Here is a 21,508-nt window from a genome sequence, read left to right on the forward strand (position 1 = left end):
GCTTACTAATTCCACCTCAGATACCACTTCCCTCAACACACAGCACTTTGATAGGTTCAGAGTGAAATCGAGTATAAATTTACTTAACAAAGCAAAGAGACTGGTGTAGTACCAAGTAGAAGTATTGGAATGAAATGGTTACATACGAAATAAAATCATAACGTTCATTCGGGATCCTAGGCTTAGTTAACTGGATACTCTCATGTCGTATAAAGTAACGCTCACAAAAAATCTTTGTACCACTTTGCAGCCAGGTTGGCTGTGATCCCCCTTTCATGAGGCATGTACACGGTCAGTTTGCCTCCCAGGTGAAGGACTCTGTATGTTTCTTTGTCCCCCAAGATATACCAGTCCAGTCCTTTGTCTTTATTCGTATACAGGACACTCCTGTGCTGTATTGTTTATTCCTGTAGATTTTCTCTCTTGTAGATTTTGCAATCTTTTATATAGGCTCTGGCTAATGTGCACATAGGATACATTGTGCGGCATACAATACACAACCGCCTGGACAGGGAGATAGGTGAAAGGAACATGTCTGTGACATGTTACCTCCTAGTGATCTGCCTTAACTCCAAGACCTTAAAAACAAAAATTTGTCATCTCTTTTAAGTCCTCCTCCTTCAGAGAGACTTTAGGGAGTCTTGGAAACAGAGGGAAAGACCTTAAGCAACAAGCCCTGAAACTCTACATGGTTCTAGAGTACAAAGATTCTGTTTTCCTTCTCCAGGAAGGGTTCAACAAGATTCACTCATCTCTCACTCCAGACACTTATTGTGACTCTGAGTGTCATTTTATCCAGCTTTAGCTTTAGCTTGTAGATCTTCTGGTCTCATTATTCCATGGGGGTGAGAACTTGAGAGTTTCCTCTTAGGGCATGTTTACATTTGGGAAGTGTGATTGCAGCACTCATGGGCACGCCTGAGTTACCTTTGATCAAGTCATGTCGCTAAAATTAGCAGTGCAGCTGTGGTAGCATGGGCAGTGGTACAGGCTAGCTGCTGGAGAATGTACTCAAGGTCCTCGGTGGGATTATACTCAGCCACAATGGCATGAGCTAGCCCTTTTTAGCAAGTATCTCGATTGGGTATATCTAAGTGTGCTGCAGACCCACTTCTCTGTTGCAGTGCAGACATACCCGTAAAGGACCTGAAACCATTGCAAACAGAAGCAAAGGAGAGTGAAGTTACCCTCCAGAGTGATTCAGTCCCTCGGTTTGTGGTGATCGGAAGCCCAAGTGATGGGAGAATCAGCCACAACCAGACCCCAAATTCTAACAATGGATAGCAATCCATCAGGTTAGGGAATACATCCAGGACAGCACAATACATAAGGAATGTGGTCAAGGTCAGAAAAGCTCCAGACTATCAACTTCCTAGAGATGAGCAGTTGGGACTTAGGATCACTTGAGGAAGGGGCACCTAGTTCAATAGGCCCTCCCTCAGCTATGTATGCTTGTGGTGGGAGGGGGGAAGGTAAAGGAGGAGGTAAAAGCAACAGCTCCCAGGGAAGATGTAGGCTAGACTCCCTCAGCAGCAGTCAGATCACCAAAAGCACCGGGGACAGGTGGGAGTCCTATCCTCTCACCCTCCTGTCCCCAGAGTCAAGTCTGAATTGTATCTAGTATTTTCAGGAAGAGGTGTGCAACCACATTGTCTGAGACTGGGGGAGAAGTGTACACATAGAGAAGCTATAGCACATTACAAATATCTGTCTTTGACTTATTTTTTTCCTCTTTACACATGCAGAACTTCTATTAATTAAAAGCTTCTTAGATCTTCTGATGCTGAGGGAGCCATATTGGGATATATTTTTATTTTGCTGCCCTGGCTCCTGTGAGATTTTTCTTTTTTCACTATCTTGTCAGTAATGATGTGGCATCTGATGTGTGTTTTCAGGTAAGGTCATCCTTAGTTGGATGTTGTCTGCTATAAATCAAAAACAGAGAGAGGCTTAGAGAGGAGTGTTCTGTACTTAAGGAGCCAAAGATGATGATTTATGATCAAGCATCCTTTGTATGACAGCGGCTACAATTCTGAGTGCTTGAATGCCCATCACTGACTAATATCACTGAGTAGCTTTGCAAAATTGCCAAATGTGCACCACCAGAATTGCTGACATATTTTCACTTTGAGAATAGGTGGCACAAAATATGAGTGAACTCTTCCAAAATTTAAGAAACTGAGACAGTTGCAAACAAAAAGAGAGAAATAGTATAAAAATAGGAGAAATAGATATTTTTCAAATGTCGTGACAGAAATAGGGACATGGAAAAGATCTTGTCTCTTATGTCTGTCACTTGTAATGACTAAACAATGGAATACAATAAAAGCCCTCATTTGATACTGTCTTCTGTATAATTTATATAACTACTCAGACATTAATCTGTAATGGACAAATCAAGAGGGAGGGATAGCTCAGTGGTTTGAGCATTGGTCTGCTAAATCCAGGGTTGTGAGTTCAATCCTTGAGGGGACCATTTGGGGATCTGGGGCAAAATCAGTACTTGGTCCTGCTAGTGAAGGCAGGGGGCTAGACTCGATGACCTTTCAAGGTCCCTTCCAGTTCTAGGAGATAGGATATCTCCAGTAATTTAATTTAAGACTCCATAATTATATATGCAACAAAACAGGGTAATTACTTACAGCTCCTAAGCATTATTGGCAAGAATGTTGCTATTGCAAGTGTGTTTTATTCTTCATAATGGAAAATATTATCTTCATGTTTCTATTCTTCAGTATAACATCTGCTTACTACCTAAGTTAACTGAAACTAAGTGCCATTTTAGCAATGCTTCTAATCATAAATTGCAATGGAAGACCATGTGGTTGAGGGACTCCTAAATCAGTTATCTCCTTCCACAGAGGAATCCAAAATTCTGCGACATGAATGCCATACTATATGTCTGTCAAAAACTGGAAATAACACAGTATTATTCATTTAATTAAATAATCCTTAGGTTAGAATAATTTCCCTTGTCTGGATGATTCAGCTGGTTGGCATCTTTCCAGGGCATTTAACAGACTTGCCTGAATTCCAGAACTGTCATGTTTCGTTAGCAATGAAGGGCAATATTACTTGACAATAAAGTGAGGTTTCTGTTACACATTAAGCAGAGATTTGATATTTAAATAATATTCAGGTACAGTATGATATAACTGTGCATTAATCTTTCCACTCCTGATGCACAAGTCGCTTTCGTTTAAAAGATCACTTAATTTGCAGAAGTCTCATTTGTCTATATGGTATTAACCAATGTGGGTTCTTTCAGCAGTTTTCTAAATGTTAGAAATGCTAGGGCATCTGTCTCTTAAAACCCAATGGGCTATTTTTTAATACGTCTTCACTTACGAAATAGGGCAATGGAAGTTCATATTTATAGTTAAGCAGGTGCTCTGTGAAACAAGCTTTGGTATATTCTGTTTTGTATGTATATTAAGATCCCAGATATATCATTTGACAACCATAACATTAACTTTTAGAAGACTCTCTTGGTTTCCTCTGAACTTAATATGACCAGGACTCTAATGTCTTTTAGAAAACCTTCTTTTCATCAATGAAAGCAGAATATACACATGACCCAAAGCACCCGGGTATTCACATATTAGACACAATTGTGATAATCTTTGTACAGAATATGCCATGTAGATATCATTCAAAAACTAATTCACTGGTCAACAATATCATGGTGAAATGTATGTAGCAACATTATATGTAAAGTTATGAATTCCCCCTGAATGATATTACTAGAACATGTTCAAGACCAGACCTAGGCCTTGCCTAGGTAAAGGTGTTAAATAGGTCTGTCCTAAACAAAGGAATGTGGGTTTACCTCAATTTACATATACACATAAATAGGAAGATCGAGACAGCGGGGGGAGGAAATTGAAAGAAACAGAGCAATTTACATTTTGGAAAACACCAGTGGGGGAAAAGAACAGTATAAAGCTTCCTTCACTATCAGACTCCATGTCGCCTTCCTCACAGCTTGAAGAATCAATTTCAAAGGTTCACTGGATTATAAAAGAAAGGGGCAGAGAACTCCAACTTATCGCTTCCATTTAAGAAGACAAAAGAACTAGCACTTTTGGCTTCCGGGCGAGATTCTGACTGAGAGGGTGGGGATCATCCATTTTTCTGGAAGACTGTGGGTGAAAAAAACCATCTTCAAGAAAGTCTGTATCTTACTAGGTTAAGTGTTTAGTCACTAGAAAGCATTTTTTTTAATTGATCTTACTTAAAATCCTGTTTTCTTTTGTTAATAAACTTGTTTTACTTTAATTTAAACCAACAATACTGTTCTTGAATTAAAGTGTTAGGTAACTTCAATTAAAGTGGTAAGCTGTACATTTTGTGTGTTTAGAGGAGTAAATGAACCTTATTATTTTTCTGAATGGTCTAAGAGGGAACTGGACATTTCAGGGAACATGGTTTGGGGAAATTTGGGACTGGGAGTGTGTTAGTCACCTTGCTGGTTGTAACCAAGGCTGGTGGAAGCCAGAGCGGGAATGTGGGACTGTGGACAGACTGCTGGGGTCAGAGTTGCTGATCCGGGGCTGGCTACATAGCACACAGACACTCCGGGTGTGACCTGCGTGCTTGTTGCTGACTGAGTGTGTCCCAGGCAGAAAGCAACAGTAGCAAATAATTGTGAGGCACTTAAGGTTAAGTGGGGACACAACCACTCACTGGTCTGGATTGCACCCCAAAGTATGACACTGGGGTAGTTCACAGCTGGCTATTTTAACTGAGCTTTACACTTCAAGCACTCGTAAAATAAGTGATTCTCAAGTGAAAAGGCTGGGAACAGTCAAAGAAAGGTTACAGTTATATTAATTTTTGTTTGATTATTTTGGGCAAGGAAAATAGAAGAAACGGAAGAGTAAAGATGAGTAAACAGCACAAAAGGCAAGCTGGAAGCTATAGCAGCAAAAGCATTGTAAAGCACTTAATACTGCATGGCAAGTGTTGAAACAACCCCTTCTTGATCTGGACAGCACGTTCCAGAATGCCATGATGATACGCAAGAAAGGAACATGTCAAATTAGTATTAGTTTCTTCATTATGACCATTTAGGATTATCCTGCTAGCTCACATATGTTGCTGTAATCTGAGAGATGTACAATAAATTCTTCATACAAGTATGTTTTGTAATATAACAGTGTGGCTTACACAATTACATATATGAAATACTTCTCCACAGTTCTAATTTTGGAGCATGTATGTGTATAAATATATATACATGGGTCTGCGAGAATGTAATTTTTTTCCGTGTGAAGGAAGGTTTTCTCTGTTGAGGATTTCTGTATTTGTGTTTCATTTTGAAATAATAGAGCACCAGCTGAGAATCGGAAACTGTACTTGAAAGCATTGCTTTATAGTGGATACTAGTACAAAGTGGATGCAAGTGGGTACTTGTGGGTGTCATCAGAATAATGTAAAATTGAAGTTTGGAGTTCTTGATATGTGTCTGGAACAACTCAATGGATGAGATTTGGAGTCTTGTAAAATGATTGGCAGTTCTGAATATATCAATGACTGGTGATACTAAGGAATTAAGGCATTTTTTTATCATAAGATGAATATTTTGCCATTTGTCCACGGGAATTTATATTCAAATTTTATTCTTTTATTTTAAGATCACAGGCTGGGAAGCTGCTGGGTTATGTGATTCCCTTGCTATTGTATGTCTTTTTGGCTATGCATAGCATCTACACTATGGGGCAAAAATCCCCATAAACCTGGGATCCTTAGCTTCTTCCCTATTCATCCAGACTTCGGCCTTGTCTACACTACAGGGGGAATTGGATCTAAGCTACGCAATTTGAGTTACGTGAATAGCATAACTCAAATCGATGTAGCTTAGATCTACTTACCACGGGGACGCTCTCCCATCGACTCCCCCTACTCGTCTCGATCTGGTGGAGTACGGGAGTTGACGGGAGAGTGATCTGTGGTTGATTTAGCGGGTCTTCACTAGACCCGCTAAATCGACTGCCGATGCATTGATCGCAACTCGTCAATCCCCCGATAAGTGTAGACAAACCCTTCCAGTGGAACATGTAACTATGGTGTCTGAGTCAGAAACTTAGCAAGGAACATAAAAGGCAATAAAAAGAAGTTCTATAAATACAAAGACAAAGAAAAGTGTAGGCCCTCTACTTAGAAGGGAAGGAGAGCTCATAATGGATGATGTCAAGAAAACTGAGGTGTTTAATGCCTCTTTTGCATCATTCTTTACTAAAAAGGTAAATTGTGCCCAAATACTTAACACAATTAATATTAACAATGAGAGGAAAGGAAGGCAAGCCAAAATAGGGAATGAGCAGGCTAAAGAATATTTAGGAAAGTTAGATATTTTTCAGTTGGCAGGGCCTGATGAAATTCACCCCTAGGTTACTTCAGGAACGAGCTGAAGCAATCTCAGAACCGTTAGCAATTATCTTCAAGAAAATATGGAGGACAGGTGAGGTCCCAGAGGATTGGAGAAGGGAAAACATATTACATACCTTGAAAAGGGGAACAAATAGGACCATAGGGACTATAGAACAGCCAGCCTAACTTTGATACCTGGAAAGATACTGGCACTAATTATTAAACAATCACTTCTTAAGCACGTAGAGGATAATAGATTAATAAGTAATAGCCAACATGGATTTATTAAGAACAAATCATGCCAAACCAACCTAATTTCCTTCTGTGACAGGGTTACTGGCCTAGTGGATATGTGGAAATTGTAGATAGGGTGACCAGATGTCCTGATATTATCAGGACCTTCCTGATTTTTCACACCTGCTGTCTGGTCTCCCTAATTATAGATGTGATCTATCTTGATTTTAGTAAGGCTTTTCACACAGTCTCATGTGACATTCTTATAAGCAAACTAGGGAAGTGTGGTCTAGGTGAAATTACTAGAAAATGGGTACAAAACTGGTTGCAAGCCTTACTCAGAGAGTAGTTAGCAATGGTTTGCTGTCAAACTACAGAGAGAATATCTGGAAGAATACTGCAGTGGTCTGTCCTGGATTCAATACAGTTCAATATTTTCCTAAATGGCTTGGTTAATGAAGTGGAGTGTTTGCTTATAACATTTGTGGATGATACCAAGTTGGGAGGGAGGATTTGAATTTGGAAAAAAGAATTAGAATTCAAAACAACCGTGACAAATTGGAGCATTGGGCTGAAATCAACAAGATAAAATTCAGTGAAGACAAGTGCAAAGTACTCCACTAGAAAGGAAAAATCAAATGCACAACTACAAAATGGGGGATAACTGGTTAAGCGGTAGTATTACTGAAAAGGATCTGAGGTTTGTAGTGGATCACAAATTGAATATGAGTCAACAAGGTGATGCAGTTTAAAAAAAAAAAAAGCTAATATTCTGGGGTGTATTAATAGGTGTGTTGTACAAGGTTGTGAAATCCCCCTCATTGGAGGCTTTTAAAAACAAAGTTAGACAAACACCAGTCAGGGATAGTCTAGGTATATGTGGTCCTGCCTCAGCTCAGGGGGCTAGACTAGATAACCTCTCAAGTTCCCTTCCAGCCCTACATTTCTATGGTTTCATCTTCATGTACTCCACTCAGTTGAATGATTTTTATCTAGTTCCATGTTGATACACACATACAGGCTATTCATAGACACACCAGTGAGAACGCACATGGTATAATTGGTTTATCATGTAAACAACTGAAATATGTCAGCTATAGCAGCAAATACTTGCATTACTACCATTCTGCTATCTCAGGAAATCTTAGCAAAAAGTCTTTGAAATGGCATTTTAAAATTCTTCTCTAATGTATATTAAAAATCTGCTGACAAGTGACATAGAGAGAAATAATTCTTTCTGATATAAATACATTTATGTAGTATAGACACAGCAATGTACTTGCATTCTTTGTGGCACTGTGACTAAATTACAGTTTCCTTTTAAATCCCATTTTTCAGGGATTTATCATTTTGGATTTAAGAATTTCCTAGAAGCTGAAATGTTACTTACATTGTAAGCTCCTTGGTGTAGCACTGGTCTTTATGCTCTGTGTTTGTAAAGTACCTAGCACAGTGGGGTTCTGTTACATTAACTAGGGCTTCTAAGCACTATGGTAACACAAATAATAATAATAGTAATTATTACATAGGTACAGTTACCTATGTAACAGATTAATTATTTTAATCGTTTCATCCAGTGGAATATCCTCTTTCTCTCAAAACTTCTTTCTTCCCAGTTGGTGAAACATCTGTAAAATGGAATAGTGTGCAAATACAAAAATGGAAGGTTTGGCTTTTTTCCCCTCAATGCTTCTGTGCTCTGACCTCTGATGGTTAAGCACCATTTTCTTCATTCATTAACAGGCTCTAACATTCTCTTCCAAAATAATACAGAGATCACTCCACTGGAGGGGGATTTGAATGAGCTACACAGATGAATGACAAACATGGAACAATATTTGGACAAATAAGAAGCCAGGATGCAGTACAGTTATTGAGAAAATAAATAAATATGGTGATTAGAAATTGTGTCATAAAACTAAAACTAATGAAATTTGAGAACCAAAGATAGTGTTCCAAAAGAGATCTATGATTTTATTCATTCCAGATGTTCAGCCACTTCACAGATTTGAAAAAAAAGGGATTGGCATTATTGCAGGACCAGTTTGCAAATTAGGAACTGAAACCCAAATTCTGTAACCAGTGAAGTTCTGAGTTATACTTAGAGAAAAATGTCTTATTCGGAAACCTTAAATCCACCAATAAGGGCATGAAGAAAAATTGATAATTATAGAGAGGCTGATCAAGTATTTTGGGTGGAAATCTATGAGCATCTAGTATGTGTCACTTTGCTTTGTCAAATTCTAACATTAAGAGGTTGGTTTGGCAGATACAGCATTGCAAAACAACCCATTGCATTACCACATTGTACTGCGTATGAGGCTGCCAGCCAAGAAGAGTCATGAATGCCAATAGCCCATAAGGAGATTGCAGGAAAGGGCCTGCTGAGTCTCTTTGTCCTCTAGGTTCCTATAAAGGATAGTCTAATGGTCCGAGCACAGGACGGGTACCGAGGAATTCAGAAGTTCTGGCTTTTACACTGACTCCTATGATCTTGGGCAAGTCACTGAAGTTCTGTGCTTCAGGTTCCCCATCTCTAAAAAATGGACACTAATATTTATCTACCTCCAATAGGCGCTGGAGGATTAACTATCCAATATATTTTTAAGATGAAAAATGCTGTATCCCAAATACTATTATTTTTTTAGAACTGTATCACTGTTTATTCAGATATCCCATTTAAGGGCCTTTTACACACACTATGTATTTGCTCTACTTCAGTTTCAATTTTTCATGTCTTTTGCAGTTAGTTCACAAACTGTTGTGTGATTACAAATGAGAACAAAGCACTGCAGCTCAATGTAGTGAGAGGCATCATGACAGAGGCACAGCAGGTGTCAGCTAAATCTTGATTCATTCAAACAGGATGTATACAGATGGTCCATGAATATCTTCCATCTTCATAGAGTTCAAAACCTGCACTTTTGTCTCAGTTGCCTGTTCATTCAGGCCAGGTTAGCACTGTAGTGACCAAAAGTTACCACCATCTGAGTACTAATGATAAATAATGTGAAAGGAGTTTGGCTATCTCAATCCAGCTAGGATAGATTAATATCCTCAAGGTAAGTATCAATATGGTAAAATATCATTATCACAGTATCACTGCCCTCTTGTTGGCAGTCCAAACAGAGAGCCATAGATGTAGTTCCTTCAGGTATTGTTGATGCAGATTTGCATTGCAGTGGTTTACACTACTACTGTCTCTGCTGTGTCTGTTCTGTCTGTAAATAATGTTTGCAAATGGTGCAATATTACGTATTCTTTCATGCACACACTAAAAAGACTGTTTAGAACAAGTTGTTCTCATTGCATACATGATCACTGATAGGACCAAATATAGATTATAAGATATCTATGTGGTTTGGGTTGCACAGTAATGTGGTATGTATTTTTCCTGTTAATTTTATCTTGCCACAGCTGTTTTCACAAGCACTGTTCGTACAGCTACACCATACATATTGTCATCAATTTGTTTCTTGCCATATGTATTTTCTGGCAACAGATTGTATTGGTATCCAATTATTCATATATGCTTAGAATATAGTATTTACTGTAGTTTACACATGGTACCTGGCTTTATTTTATTGAAAAATGACCTAGTACTTAAAGAATCAAAGTTACATTTTTCCAATTAATGAAAGGGTAATACTTCTTTTTCTGTTACCAGTGTTATTATTACAACAGTCCTGTATCTTTCGGATGCCCTTCGTAAGAACTTCCTAAATGAAAACTTTGATTATAAGGTACTGTAAGAATGAACTCCCCCAAAATATATGTTCAGTGACATAAGTAGTGCAAAAGCTTGTCAATCTGTGGCTCTTTTGATTTTGGGTTGTTACTCTTGGGATTAAATTTATCTCTAATTTCTGAGCTGTTAGATTCCTGTGGTGCTACCAGTCTCAGATGTTCAAAACTCATGAGATTGGTTTAACAATTATTAGGTTGTGTGTTTTGTATTTGGGATTCTTTTTGTTTGCCTTCTGGTTTTAAGTCTCGAGTGCACCTGTGTCATGTTTTTTGGATCAAGGTTTCGTGATTAAGAAAATATTTTCTTTTCTGCTCATATTTCAAGATTATCTCAGAAAATAAAATGAATTTTATTACTTATTCCCTGGCATATTTACCAAAAATATGGCTTTAGATTATTTTTTTTTAAATTCTCTCAAGACCAATTAACATGGCATGTACTGTTAAAATTATAATGCTATGACATGTCATGCTGGATATTGTTAAAGATATTAGCCTGTTTTCAGTGAGCTGTGATATCTGTAATAACCCATGGCCAGAGTGTTATATTGCAGTTATAGAATGATATTTAGGGGATTAAAAACAAAAGGCTTAGTGATGGCTCCTAAGAGGTTTACTCATAGGGGAGAGGGAAAGTGAGCACACAGTCCAAGCAGTGGTGCTTGGAGGCATTATTCTAGCTGTGCCATGTTATAAGGCACAGGGTCTGATTTTCAAGGACGCTGAGCTCCCAATGCTCCCAGTGATTTCAAGTACAGTTGTGGATGCTCAGCATCTCTGAAAATCTAGGTCCATGCTATGCCTCTGGAGTCAATGGGGAGAGAATGTTGGCCTGAAGTAGTAGATACTATGAAACTATGTAGCCAGTGCTCCCTTATGTAGCTCTGCCAATGTGCAGGAGCTAAAGCCCACATCATTAACTGCTAACTGACTATTCCCCGGGCTTATTTAGCAGTTATTACTGTCTCCTGCACCTATTTTCCTCTCCTGCATAGCTACACTGGAGCAGCCATAATTTGGCCTAGAGCAGGGGTTCTCAAACTGAGAGTCAGGACCCCTCAGGGGGTCACAAAGTTATTATGTGGCGGGTGGTGAGCTGTCAGCCTCCACCCCAAACCCTGCTTTGCCTCCAGCATTTATAATGGTGTTAAATATATAAAAAAGTGTTTTTAATTGATGTGGGGGGGGGGGTTGCACTCAGAGGCTTGCTATGTGAAAGGGGTCACCAGTACAAACGTTTGAAAATCACTGGCCTAGAGTTGCTAATATTTAAAAATGTCATTTCATTAAGAAATCTTTACTTAACAGAAGTTTCAGCAGCTGATCCTCCCAGTGCCTGTGCACGGAAGTCAGTTATGGAGCAGTATGCTAACAAACTATATTACCTTGCTTTACTTCATCTTTGCCTTGCTGAGACACTGTAGTCATTGATGCTTGCAAGTTGTATCAGGCTACATCCTCACTACAGGGGGGGGTCGATTTAAGATACGCAAATTCAGCTACGCGAATAGCGTAGCTGAATTCGACGTATCAGATCCGACTTACCCTGTTGTGAGGACGGCGGCAAAATCGACTGCCGCGGCTCCCAGTCGACGGCGCTTACTCCCACCTCCGCTGGTGGAGTAAGCGCGTCGATTCGGGGATCGATTGTCGCGTCCTGATGAGACGCGATAAGTCGATCTCCAAGAGATCGATTTCTACCCGCCGATTCAGGCGGGTAGTGTAGACCTAGCCTCAGTAACAAGTAGAGCTGCCCAGAGAACAACAACTTTTTCTAAATTTGTTTTCATTCCACTTAGAGAAAACAAATTCTTTTGAAAGTTTTTGCAAAACAGAATTGTGTCAAAATTTCTGTTTTCAGATCAAAATCGCCAGGTTTTTAATTCAGTTCTCTTTGTCTCTGTGACAGTCCACCATGGACCCCAGAAACCTTCCTGCCAAAAATATCATCAAAATTAGGATGTCTCTGCAAAACATTTCATCATCAACAAAACAGAATATTTGGTTGAAAAAACATTTAATCAAAAATATTGTAACCAATATTACATATACATATACTAATGAAGAATAAGACACGCGGTACAACTGAAAATTTGCATCTAGAGTGGACATAAAATGTTAGTGCTGAGAAACGGAAAATAACCAAATACCTTGTGTTTATTGTAGATCTGGGATTCCTACTTTTACCTTGCTGTCATTTTTATAAACCAATTGTGTCTGCAACTGGAGATGTTCACACCTTCCAAGAAGAAAAAGGTGTTGGAAAAGTAAGTACCAGTCAGGTTCCATAAAATTACTGCAGATCAAACAATTATGTTTTAAAAAACAGGCTTTATGCAGCATATGGACCTGATCCAAAACCCGTTGAAGTAGATGAGTCTTTTTGCTTACTTTAATGGGCTTTGGATGAAGTCCTATGTGACTTCACAGTCCCCCAAGAATAAAATTGTTGACCCTAACAGCCCGTCAATGCCCACTGGCTGGGTGGCTCATATCAGGCCTGATGCACTCACTACCCCAAACACACTGTTGTGATAATATGTATTTAAAATATGTTTTGTTAGGTATTCTATGTAAACTGGTGGAAGGCTGGATTCGAAAATCATTTGTGTGATGTATATATGGGTTGTGTATAAAGAATTACATGTGTGCTGGAAATATGTTCTTAAAATGTGTTTGGGAGGCAGTGCATAAAACAAGCCTGCCCTAGACAAAGGAATGTGGATTCCCCTGTCTGACTGGCTCTATTACAGGCCGGGGACAATGAAAGTACATTTATATATAAGTTAAAAAAAGCCATCAAGCTAATGAGCGGCGAAGGGAGTCTGCACCCCAGGAAGCCTTCCTGGCTCTAGAAGAATAGACAGTGGATTTAGGGTACTATAAAGGGAGCTAAAAGACCTTTTAGTTATCCATCACTTAAGGGACAAAAGAGTCAGAGCTCTTGTAAACTGTGGAAGGTGATTCCTTCAGCCATGTGGTTGAAGTGTATGGGAACTGAGACCAGGATTGTAATTCGTTAAGCTTTAGACACTAGAAAGTGTGTTTTATTTTGTTTTGTTTGTAACCATACCTGTCTCTTTTTCTTTTGCTTAGCATCACTTATATCTCTGTTCTTTATTAAAAAGCTTATTCTTGTTTTATTACAAAACCATCTCAGTACTGAGTATTAAAGTAAAGTATGAGGCTTTAACACTAACAGACTAGTGTGTGCTCTGGCTGTTTGGAGGCAGTGAACTTGATGATGTCTGTGAGAATCACAGTGAGAGGGATTGGACACTGTAGAGAGACATCTCAGGAACTGGGTTGAGTGATTGTTACTTGTAAATCAAGGGTTAGGCTGGCAGAATCTCAAGGAGTTTGCTGATGAGGTAGACTACGGTGTCTGACACCCCGTCTATTTCCGGCGAAGTTCACGCTTGCTGAGACAGAGCGGTAACACAGTGCCTTATCGTTCTGGGTGTCCAGAAAAGAACATCACAGGGTAAAATAAAATTATTAGTTATCTTGGGGGAAAGAGGAGGGAAAAAATCTGAGGCATATTAAGAGAATAGATTGATATCACTACTTTGTTGTATCATTGTTACTGTTTGTAACATTTAGGGAGCTTGTACTAACAATATGTGGAAATTAATGTGTCTTTATGAAACAAGCCATTTGATTAGATATGTATTGGACATTAGCAAACTTCCTTTTTCCTTTTCTGTTTATACTACATCCATCCAAAACTTGGGAAAAATCATTACTGCATGGAAATCTCACAGTTCATCTTGCTACACAGGAGCCTAAATTATAGTATGATCTTGTAAAATTATTTCCTAAATAATGTTATGCTTAAGTGTTTTTTTAAATATTTCACAGATATGGTGACATGCGGGTAACGATGGGATGTGAAATCTTCAGCATGTGGCAAAATTTAGGTAAGGAATTGAAAAAAAATCTCCTCAATAAAAATTAACAGTGAAACAAAGTAGCATAAAAAAGTTGAACAAAATTTGTAATGAATTTTAGTTAAGACTCCTGCATTATATTACTGGTTCTGCCGGTTTATCTGGGGCAAGCCACTACCTCTTTGTTTCTTGGTTTGTCCTCCTGGAAAACAGTTCTAATTCTTTTCAGAAAATGTTAAGAAGTTGAATTAATTGTTTGGATTTGCAAAGTGTTTTCAGATCCTTTGATGAAAGTAGTTTTGTTTGACATACACCAGTCCTCTTGATTGAAACTCACCTAATATTTTGGATACAATTGTTGGCCACTAGGTCCAAAACCGTTTATTTCTTGAAAAAACTGAGAATGAACATAAAGCTCAAATCAAAGCATTATTATCATTGTGACGCCTTCTTTCCTCTATGAGAAACTGTTGTTTTCCAAGATACTGAAAGATAAGAAAAATCTAAATGATAGATTTCATTTTTTGACAAGGGGGTTGCATTTGTACATACAAAAATTCTTACCTGTAAGGAAGCGTGTATTCCTCATCTGGCCATCCCAGTAATTTGGGCACTCTTGTTTATTAATTAAAGCTATTCCTTTCTCAAAACCATCATCTTCCCATGACTTGTAAGTCAAAAATACCCACTGACAGGTAAAGTATCTGGGAGGAAAGTAACTCAGGAGAACACACCGATTGCTCACAGAACTCCTGCAGGGAGCCATAACAAAAACATCAGAGAAGCCAGGAGAAGGAACATCAGTTGCCGCTATGATTCAGCAGCAGCATCCAGGATCCAGAAGCTCTATCAGTCAAATGGCCCCAAGGCTCTGAGAGAGATCCTTGGCGGGCCCTCATCTTACTGCGCAATCCCGTCCGAGAAACTATTCTCGTACTTCAAGGTGTCCAGACCACGTAGCTCAGAATGACACACAGCGTCTAGGATGCATTCATCCTCTACCCCAGACTGACTATTCAGGGGGCCTGGAAGAAGACTTTACATCACAGGAAGTAATGACCAGACTTACAAAGACCAAAAACACAGCTCCAGGAAAAGATGGCATTCACTGTAACTTCCTGAAAAAACGAGACCCTGGTTGCCTGGTATTAACTGCCATTTTCAACAAATGCAAACAGTTCTGCTGTCCTCCCAGCTCCTGGAAGAAATCTATGACAGTGCTCGTCTACACCAAGCAACTGGAGACCCATCTCTCTCTGTTCCACCATGTACAACTGTATGCCAGTGGCCTCGCAGCTAGGATCACAGACTGGTCAGTGAACAGAGGAGCATCAGCTCCATCCAAAAAGGCCATCTTTATTCCACCAGCTCCTACTTGTTAAGGTTAAGGAGCATGGCAGGGCTCAGAAGGGGTCAAGCCAGTATGTTCAACACTCCAACTGATCCTCGGACTGTGGAACATCTCACAGGGAAATTAGCTGGGGTGTATGTTGGATTGCAGAGGTTGAAAGTTGGCATTACGCCACCTATACCCCTTCCACTGATGTGCACTGAGCTCAGCTTGAAGATTGAGCCACCATGACCTGTATTTAATGTATGTCATTTCTAGTGTATTTTTCCTATTGTTTAGAAATATGAACGGAAGGCGTGTTGTGATCGGTGCAAGCTATACGAGGGCTGAAAGACCGATCGATCAAGGTGATCAAGGTTTGGAAATAAAAACACTTACAAAAAATTCAGATTCAAGTTCTGCGTGGCCTGCCACTGGGCCTCTGTCTCAGGGAAGCTTATATCCCCTCAAAGTGTAACATATCTCAATCCTTTCCTCAACAAACCCATCAATCCCATGAATTCAGGCTTCCAAGGTTCATCATGGATTGTTCAATGAGACCTCAGTCCAACCCCAGCTTGTCAGACCCTCCTCTTCTCCCCAGATACTGAGAAGTGCACCTTTGAGCACAATGGTTTCTGACTCCAGGACTGCTGAAGGCAGGTCAAAGACTCTAAGAAACAGGGGAGACCTGAGGCAGGTAAGACTAGATTCTCTCAAATGAAAAGTGAGAACTCTCCCTCTTAAGTCCTCATCCAAGAATATGAATTATTTTCTGACACACCTCCACCCCGCCTTTAAGTTGGGTGAGATTCCTTGCACCAGTACAGGTGCACCAGGTGCTCATAAGAAGCATACCTGTCAGTGACTGGAATGTGGGCGGTCGAGCCTAGTGATTAGCACAGGAGTCTGACCCAGTAGTTAGCGTGGGTGTCGGTAGCCAGGAATTGGAGCCAGAGTCAAAGGCAGGGCTGGGTGCAAGACAGGAGCAGAGCTGGAACAAAACAGCAACCAACCTGAGAACAACCAGGTGTAGGAGCTACCTCAGAAGTGGCTGAATACTTTGAGTAGCTGTTGAACTGCTACTGCTGCTAGACTTAAGAGCCGGTCTGCTGACTATTCCAACCACTCTGGCAGTGTAGCCATTTAGGAAGCCTACTACATGCTATCTGTGCTCATTAGGTTGCCCAGAGATGGGAACTGCTGCAGGCCCTGATTCCTGACAATACTCGTTCCAGAATACCTAAAACTTGAAACTGCCAACTACCAAAGGGGCAGGACTATCCACAGCACCATTAAGGGAAAGAAGTGAGTGGATAATAAATGATTGGTACGCACAAGAGTGCCTCCACCCAAAAATCCTTCTCTTTGAGTACAAAGCACACATGTAAAGTAGTAATAATCTAGAGCACCCCAGAATATAGTTACCTAAAGTCTGAGATGGTGTTGAGTGGCATCAGCAGCAGATTTCTAGTGGCCATCCTTCCTCCTAGCCATTGGGGAGATTAATGTCAGTGTCTTCTTGCTCATAGAAAATCCAAACTTCTCCAAAGTACACTTTCTAACTTATCTTTTTATAGGTAACTCAAAACAAAGCATAACTCACAGTAACCCCTCATGGGCTGTTTCTCTAGCAACAGCAAAAAAACTCATAGTTTCTACTTATCAACAAAGCAGCTATTACAAGAAACTTAGACACAAGCACCCAGACCAAGGTCAGCTATCCTTGTTAGTAACACTGCAGCTGTGCAAATGTTTTTGTCTGCCTAAGTAAGGCCAAATTCTTTCTCATTAGGTGGTGTCCTCACTTCCAGCTTATGGTGGCTAAGTGCACAAGATGGCTGCGGGTTATGTCAAATCCAGTTCTCTCAGAAGAACACCAATGGTACCAACTTGCAGAGAAAAGGAGTCATTGGTACTGAAAGCTGGTGTAAGTAAGCTGGCACATCTGGCACCACCAAGGGACAGAAACCCTATCCATTATCCTCCATCAGGGGGTAGATACATTATCCCGGAGGACCTTACCATCTCTGCAAATCCAGAATTGCCAGTGGTGTAGGATCCAGTCCTATCCAGAATGGTCCACACATCATCAGCTTGCCACTCACAGTATCGTTGACTTGCTAGGACATAGTTAGACCACACGGCACCACATGCATTGACGTAGAGGCTTCCTTCTTCTCTGATGAATGTGGGATCAGCTGGAGAACTTCACAGCCCTTGTCGAGATAGGAAGTCACCCCTGACAGAGGCTTCAAAAAATCATGGGCACCTTCCCACTCCTACAAGCAAGAGAGACTAACCAACCCGGGACCGATGGTACTCCTCTCCATGAGCATAGGGTGCTCCAGGGCTCAAGCACCCACAGAAAAAAATAGGGTTTGCTCAGCACCCGCAGGGTCAGATTAATCTTTTATGGACCCCAGCGCCTGGACCATAGCCCCACCCCCTGCTCCACCTGTACTCCACCCCGAGGCTCCAACCCCACTCAGCCTCTTCCCCCTGAAGCCCCGCCGCCACTCGCATCGGGGGAAGGGTGAAGAGGAGCACCCACCAGCAAAAATAAGTCAGTGCCTTTGTCCAAGAGGATCACCCCATTACACCTGTGATGCCTCACACTAGGTTTCTGAGATCCATATATAAGACATTATGACTACAGAAGATCAGAATGGAGTCAAGATAGTCATCCCCACATGAGGAAGAACTTCAACCCACTCAGGTATGCTCTGAGGAAGAGGAGCAATCTCACCAGGTTGAGCCACCAGCCCCTGCATGTGTATCGTTGTCTTCACCAGATAAAGTGATCACACCTGCTTCACCATCACCACCTGATGGCTATAGGCAATGCTGGGACCTCCTAAGGGGAAACACTCCAGAACTACCTGAGGAAATTACAGGACACCCCTCATAAGCTACTGGATATCTTCCAGAACATCGGTCCTGGTGAGATTGCTCTGCCAAAAAAAAGGTCATCTTAGAACTGCCATTTGTCTGTACCCCATCCACAAAAGGATTGATTACAGATATCTCCTTGCCAGGTTGGGAAGCCCACCTCGACAGACAGGGTACCTGGACCCACTAAGAATCCAGTTGCACATACATTTTCTGGATCTGTGTGCAGTACACGAAGCCTGCAAACAATTCCTGCTGTTTATTCAGAACTTTCATCGTCAGATCATGTCAAACAACATGACAATAGTTTATTATATTAACAAACAGGGAGGAGCAAGGTCTTTCCTTCTCTGAATAGAAGCTGCCTGTCTCTGGAACTGGTGCATTCACCAAAAGATCACCCTCTCAACAAGGGAACTACACAACTTGGTGTAAAGAGCATCTTTCTTGTTGTGGGAATCACTTTGTGTCTCAAGAGAACAAGAAATGTCCAAATAATGCCCACCACCAAGGTGACTCACAAGCAGTATTCATTGAGGAGGAGCGTACAAGGAACCCTGCTGTATCACAGACTGGAGGACTGCTCTGCTGAAGGACACACCTACTGTAGAAGCTTATTTGATTTAACTATACCTGTACAAGTGAATTTATTCTGGATGCATGGCTTGAGTTTTCTAAGGCCTGGAGAAATGGATTTAGTTATTTAAAAGTGTACAAAGTTCATTTATGCACCTTACAGTTAATATAAAAGGAACAATAATTCATGTTAATTTCCTAATCCAATTAATTAACAAACCTTATGCAACCAAATAATGATTTAATAAATACTTCTATAAGTTTGTTGTAGAGTTTTAATCATTAGAGGCTTGATTTCCCATCTGTGTAACTCTAGCTAAAGTCAATGGAGTTACGCTGATGTAAATTGGAGAAACACAATGGTGAACCAGGTGCTGGCGGTGTATAAGGTGATTACTTCAGTTGTACATAGACATTTGATAAAGCATCGTATTCTAAAGGGGTTTTGCTCTTGAATTTGATAGTTAACTATGGAATCGATATTCAAAAACAGCGAGGTGACCTAGGAGCACAAGTCCCATTGAAATGAATGAAAATATATAACAAGCAATTTTCAACTTACATTGGAACTAGTGCTCCTAAATGACATAGGTACTTTTGAAAATCTCGCTCTCTACAAAATTTGTCTTTTCTTTCACCACAATTGTTGTTTGCTGTTTCCCCCTTCTCAACCTCTTTGCATGTCTGGCAATTGTAATAGACCAGAACTCTCAAAAAGATCCAAAAGATCTTTCTGCAAGTGACAGAAGCTAAATAATTCAAAGCTATGGGTAAATCTCCTAATTTAACTTCACCTCCTTGTGCAACATATACTATGGGGTATGTAAATTTACCTACTATCTGGAGACCCTCTACAACATCCAAGTAGAACATAGTGAGTTAATGGCAGAGGCATCAGCTTTTTTTCTAAAGAGAAACATTTTGAGAAAAACAGTCCAAGAATCCATTTTTTGCAGGCAAAATTTATACTCCCATTTCTGTGCCCTCAAAATGAAGGGTGGCTGCAAAACTGAGTACTTGTACCTCCATCTAATGTGAATATGCTTTCAAGTAGTAAACCATATTTGGAGATACAAAAATGCAGGAGCAATTTGTACCTGCAAAAGGGAAAACCTTTTTGCAAAAGATGCCCTAAACATCCTGGTTCTTAAAGTAGTCTTAAATAAAGCAATGCCCATTGAACTTCTCCCTCTTCCCCTGCCAAAGAAACAGCATCAGGAGTAAACAACCCAACATCATTCATGAACTCCATTTTAAAATGTCATGCATCAGGCTGACCCTCTATTTGGCTCTTTTCTGTGGCTTTTCCTCTTCCTTTTCCTGGTGTTTGTTTGAGAAATAGCCCATGCCAGGCATGCTATCAGCCAACCAAACTGTAAACATTTAGAATGTCATTTCATAATTCTTCATACAGTATTGTTTAATTTGGATCATTCGCTAACTCACCCAAGAGTGAACCCAATTCACATTCAGCTTCCTTTTAATTTTAGGGGAACATAAACTTCACTTCATCCCAGCTCTCATTGGCCCCTTCTTAGAAGTGACACTGATACCTCAGCCTGACCTGCGGAATGTAATGATTCCCATTTTCCATGACATGATGGATTGGGAACAAAGGCGCAGTGGCAACTTCAAACAGGTAACGTGTGTAAAGCTGTTTAGCAGGGAAGATTGACATTAAGATTTTTCTCAGGCAGCCTTGGCACTGAACTATTAACTTGTTAGCAGAATCTGTGATGGAGCAGATGGAGAAATGACAACCTTCATTTGAGGGAAGATGGTAGAATTCTAGGCTAATGGCTCTTGAAGACCCTTTGGCCCTCTAAGCTCTCCATGTGTTTGTTCAATATTTTGGTGTGGCTAATTTAAGATGGGGATGGGGTATTCTAGCCCCATTGAAGTCAGTGGCAAAACTTCCTGTTGGGGTTGTTTTATTTTTCTACTTTAGTAATATAAATTGGGGGGAAAAAGAGAATGAAGAAGAAACTCAAGAACGATACCGTGATGGCTTACTGACATACTGTCTGATATCTGTTTGCCCAGCCATCAAAAGACTGATTTTTATGAGAAACCAAGTTCTGCAAGTATCCAACTCTTCTTGCCTCTCAAGTACTAGCTTAGGCATCAAGTAAGGAGCTGCTAAGTATGCCATCTGCTCTTTCGGCTCCCACTCAGTTCTTTCAGGCTGCCTCAAACCTCTTCACTGTGCTCTGCTTCCTGCTGTTTCAAATGAAGCAAAGCAGAAGTATTTGAATTAGTTTCAGGCAATAATAAGGATTGGAGTTGGAGCTGTAGGAGCAGTTGGAGTACTTGGAAACACAAAACAAACTATGCGAATGGAGAAGCATGTGATGTAAGTGGTTTTTTTCCGTCACATTTTTTAAACACGTTAAAATAATTGTAAAAATGTTGATGAGGACTAACTGAAAAACAGATTCTGCATAAGCAAAGCACTGACTTTCTGATT

General features: G+C 40.2%; 1 protein-coding gene across 1 annotated transcript in view; it reads left to right on the forward strand.

Moving 5' to 3' along the window:
• DOCK4 (dedicator of cytokinesis 4) overlaps nt 1-21,508 on the forward strand; it is a 306,106-nt gene that overhangs the window by 217,771 nt on the left and 66,827 nt on the right. Inside the window, exons 28-31 of the mRNA XM_065401620.1 lie at nt 10,274-10,349; nt 12,520-12,620; nt 14,215-14,273; nt 20,532-20,680. Of these exons, the coding sequence (XP_065257692.1) occupies nt 10,274-10,349; nt 12,520-12,620; nt 14,215-14,273; nt 20,532-20,680 (385 nt within the window). The remainder of the gene's footprint in view (nt 1-10,273; nt 10,350-12,519; nt 12,621-14,214; nt 14,274-20,531; nt 20,681-21,508) is intronic.

This window comes from Emys orbicularis, chromosome 1 (assembly GCF_028017835.1).
Source record: "Emys orbicularis isolate rEmyOrb1 chromosome 1, rEmyOrb1.hap1, whole genome shotgun sequence".
Lineage (NCBI taxonomy): Eukaryota > Metazoa > Chordata > Testudines > Emydidae > Emys > Emys orbicularis.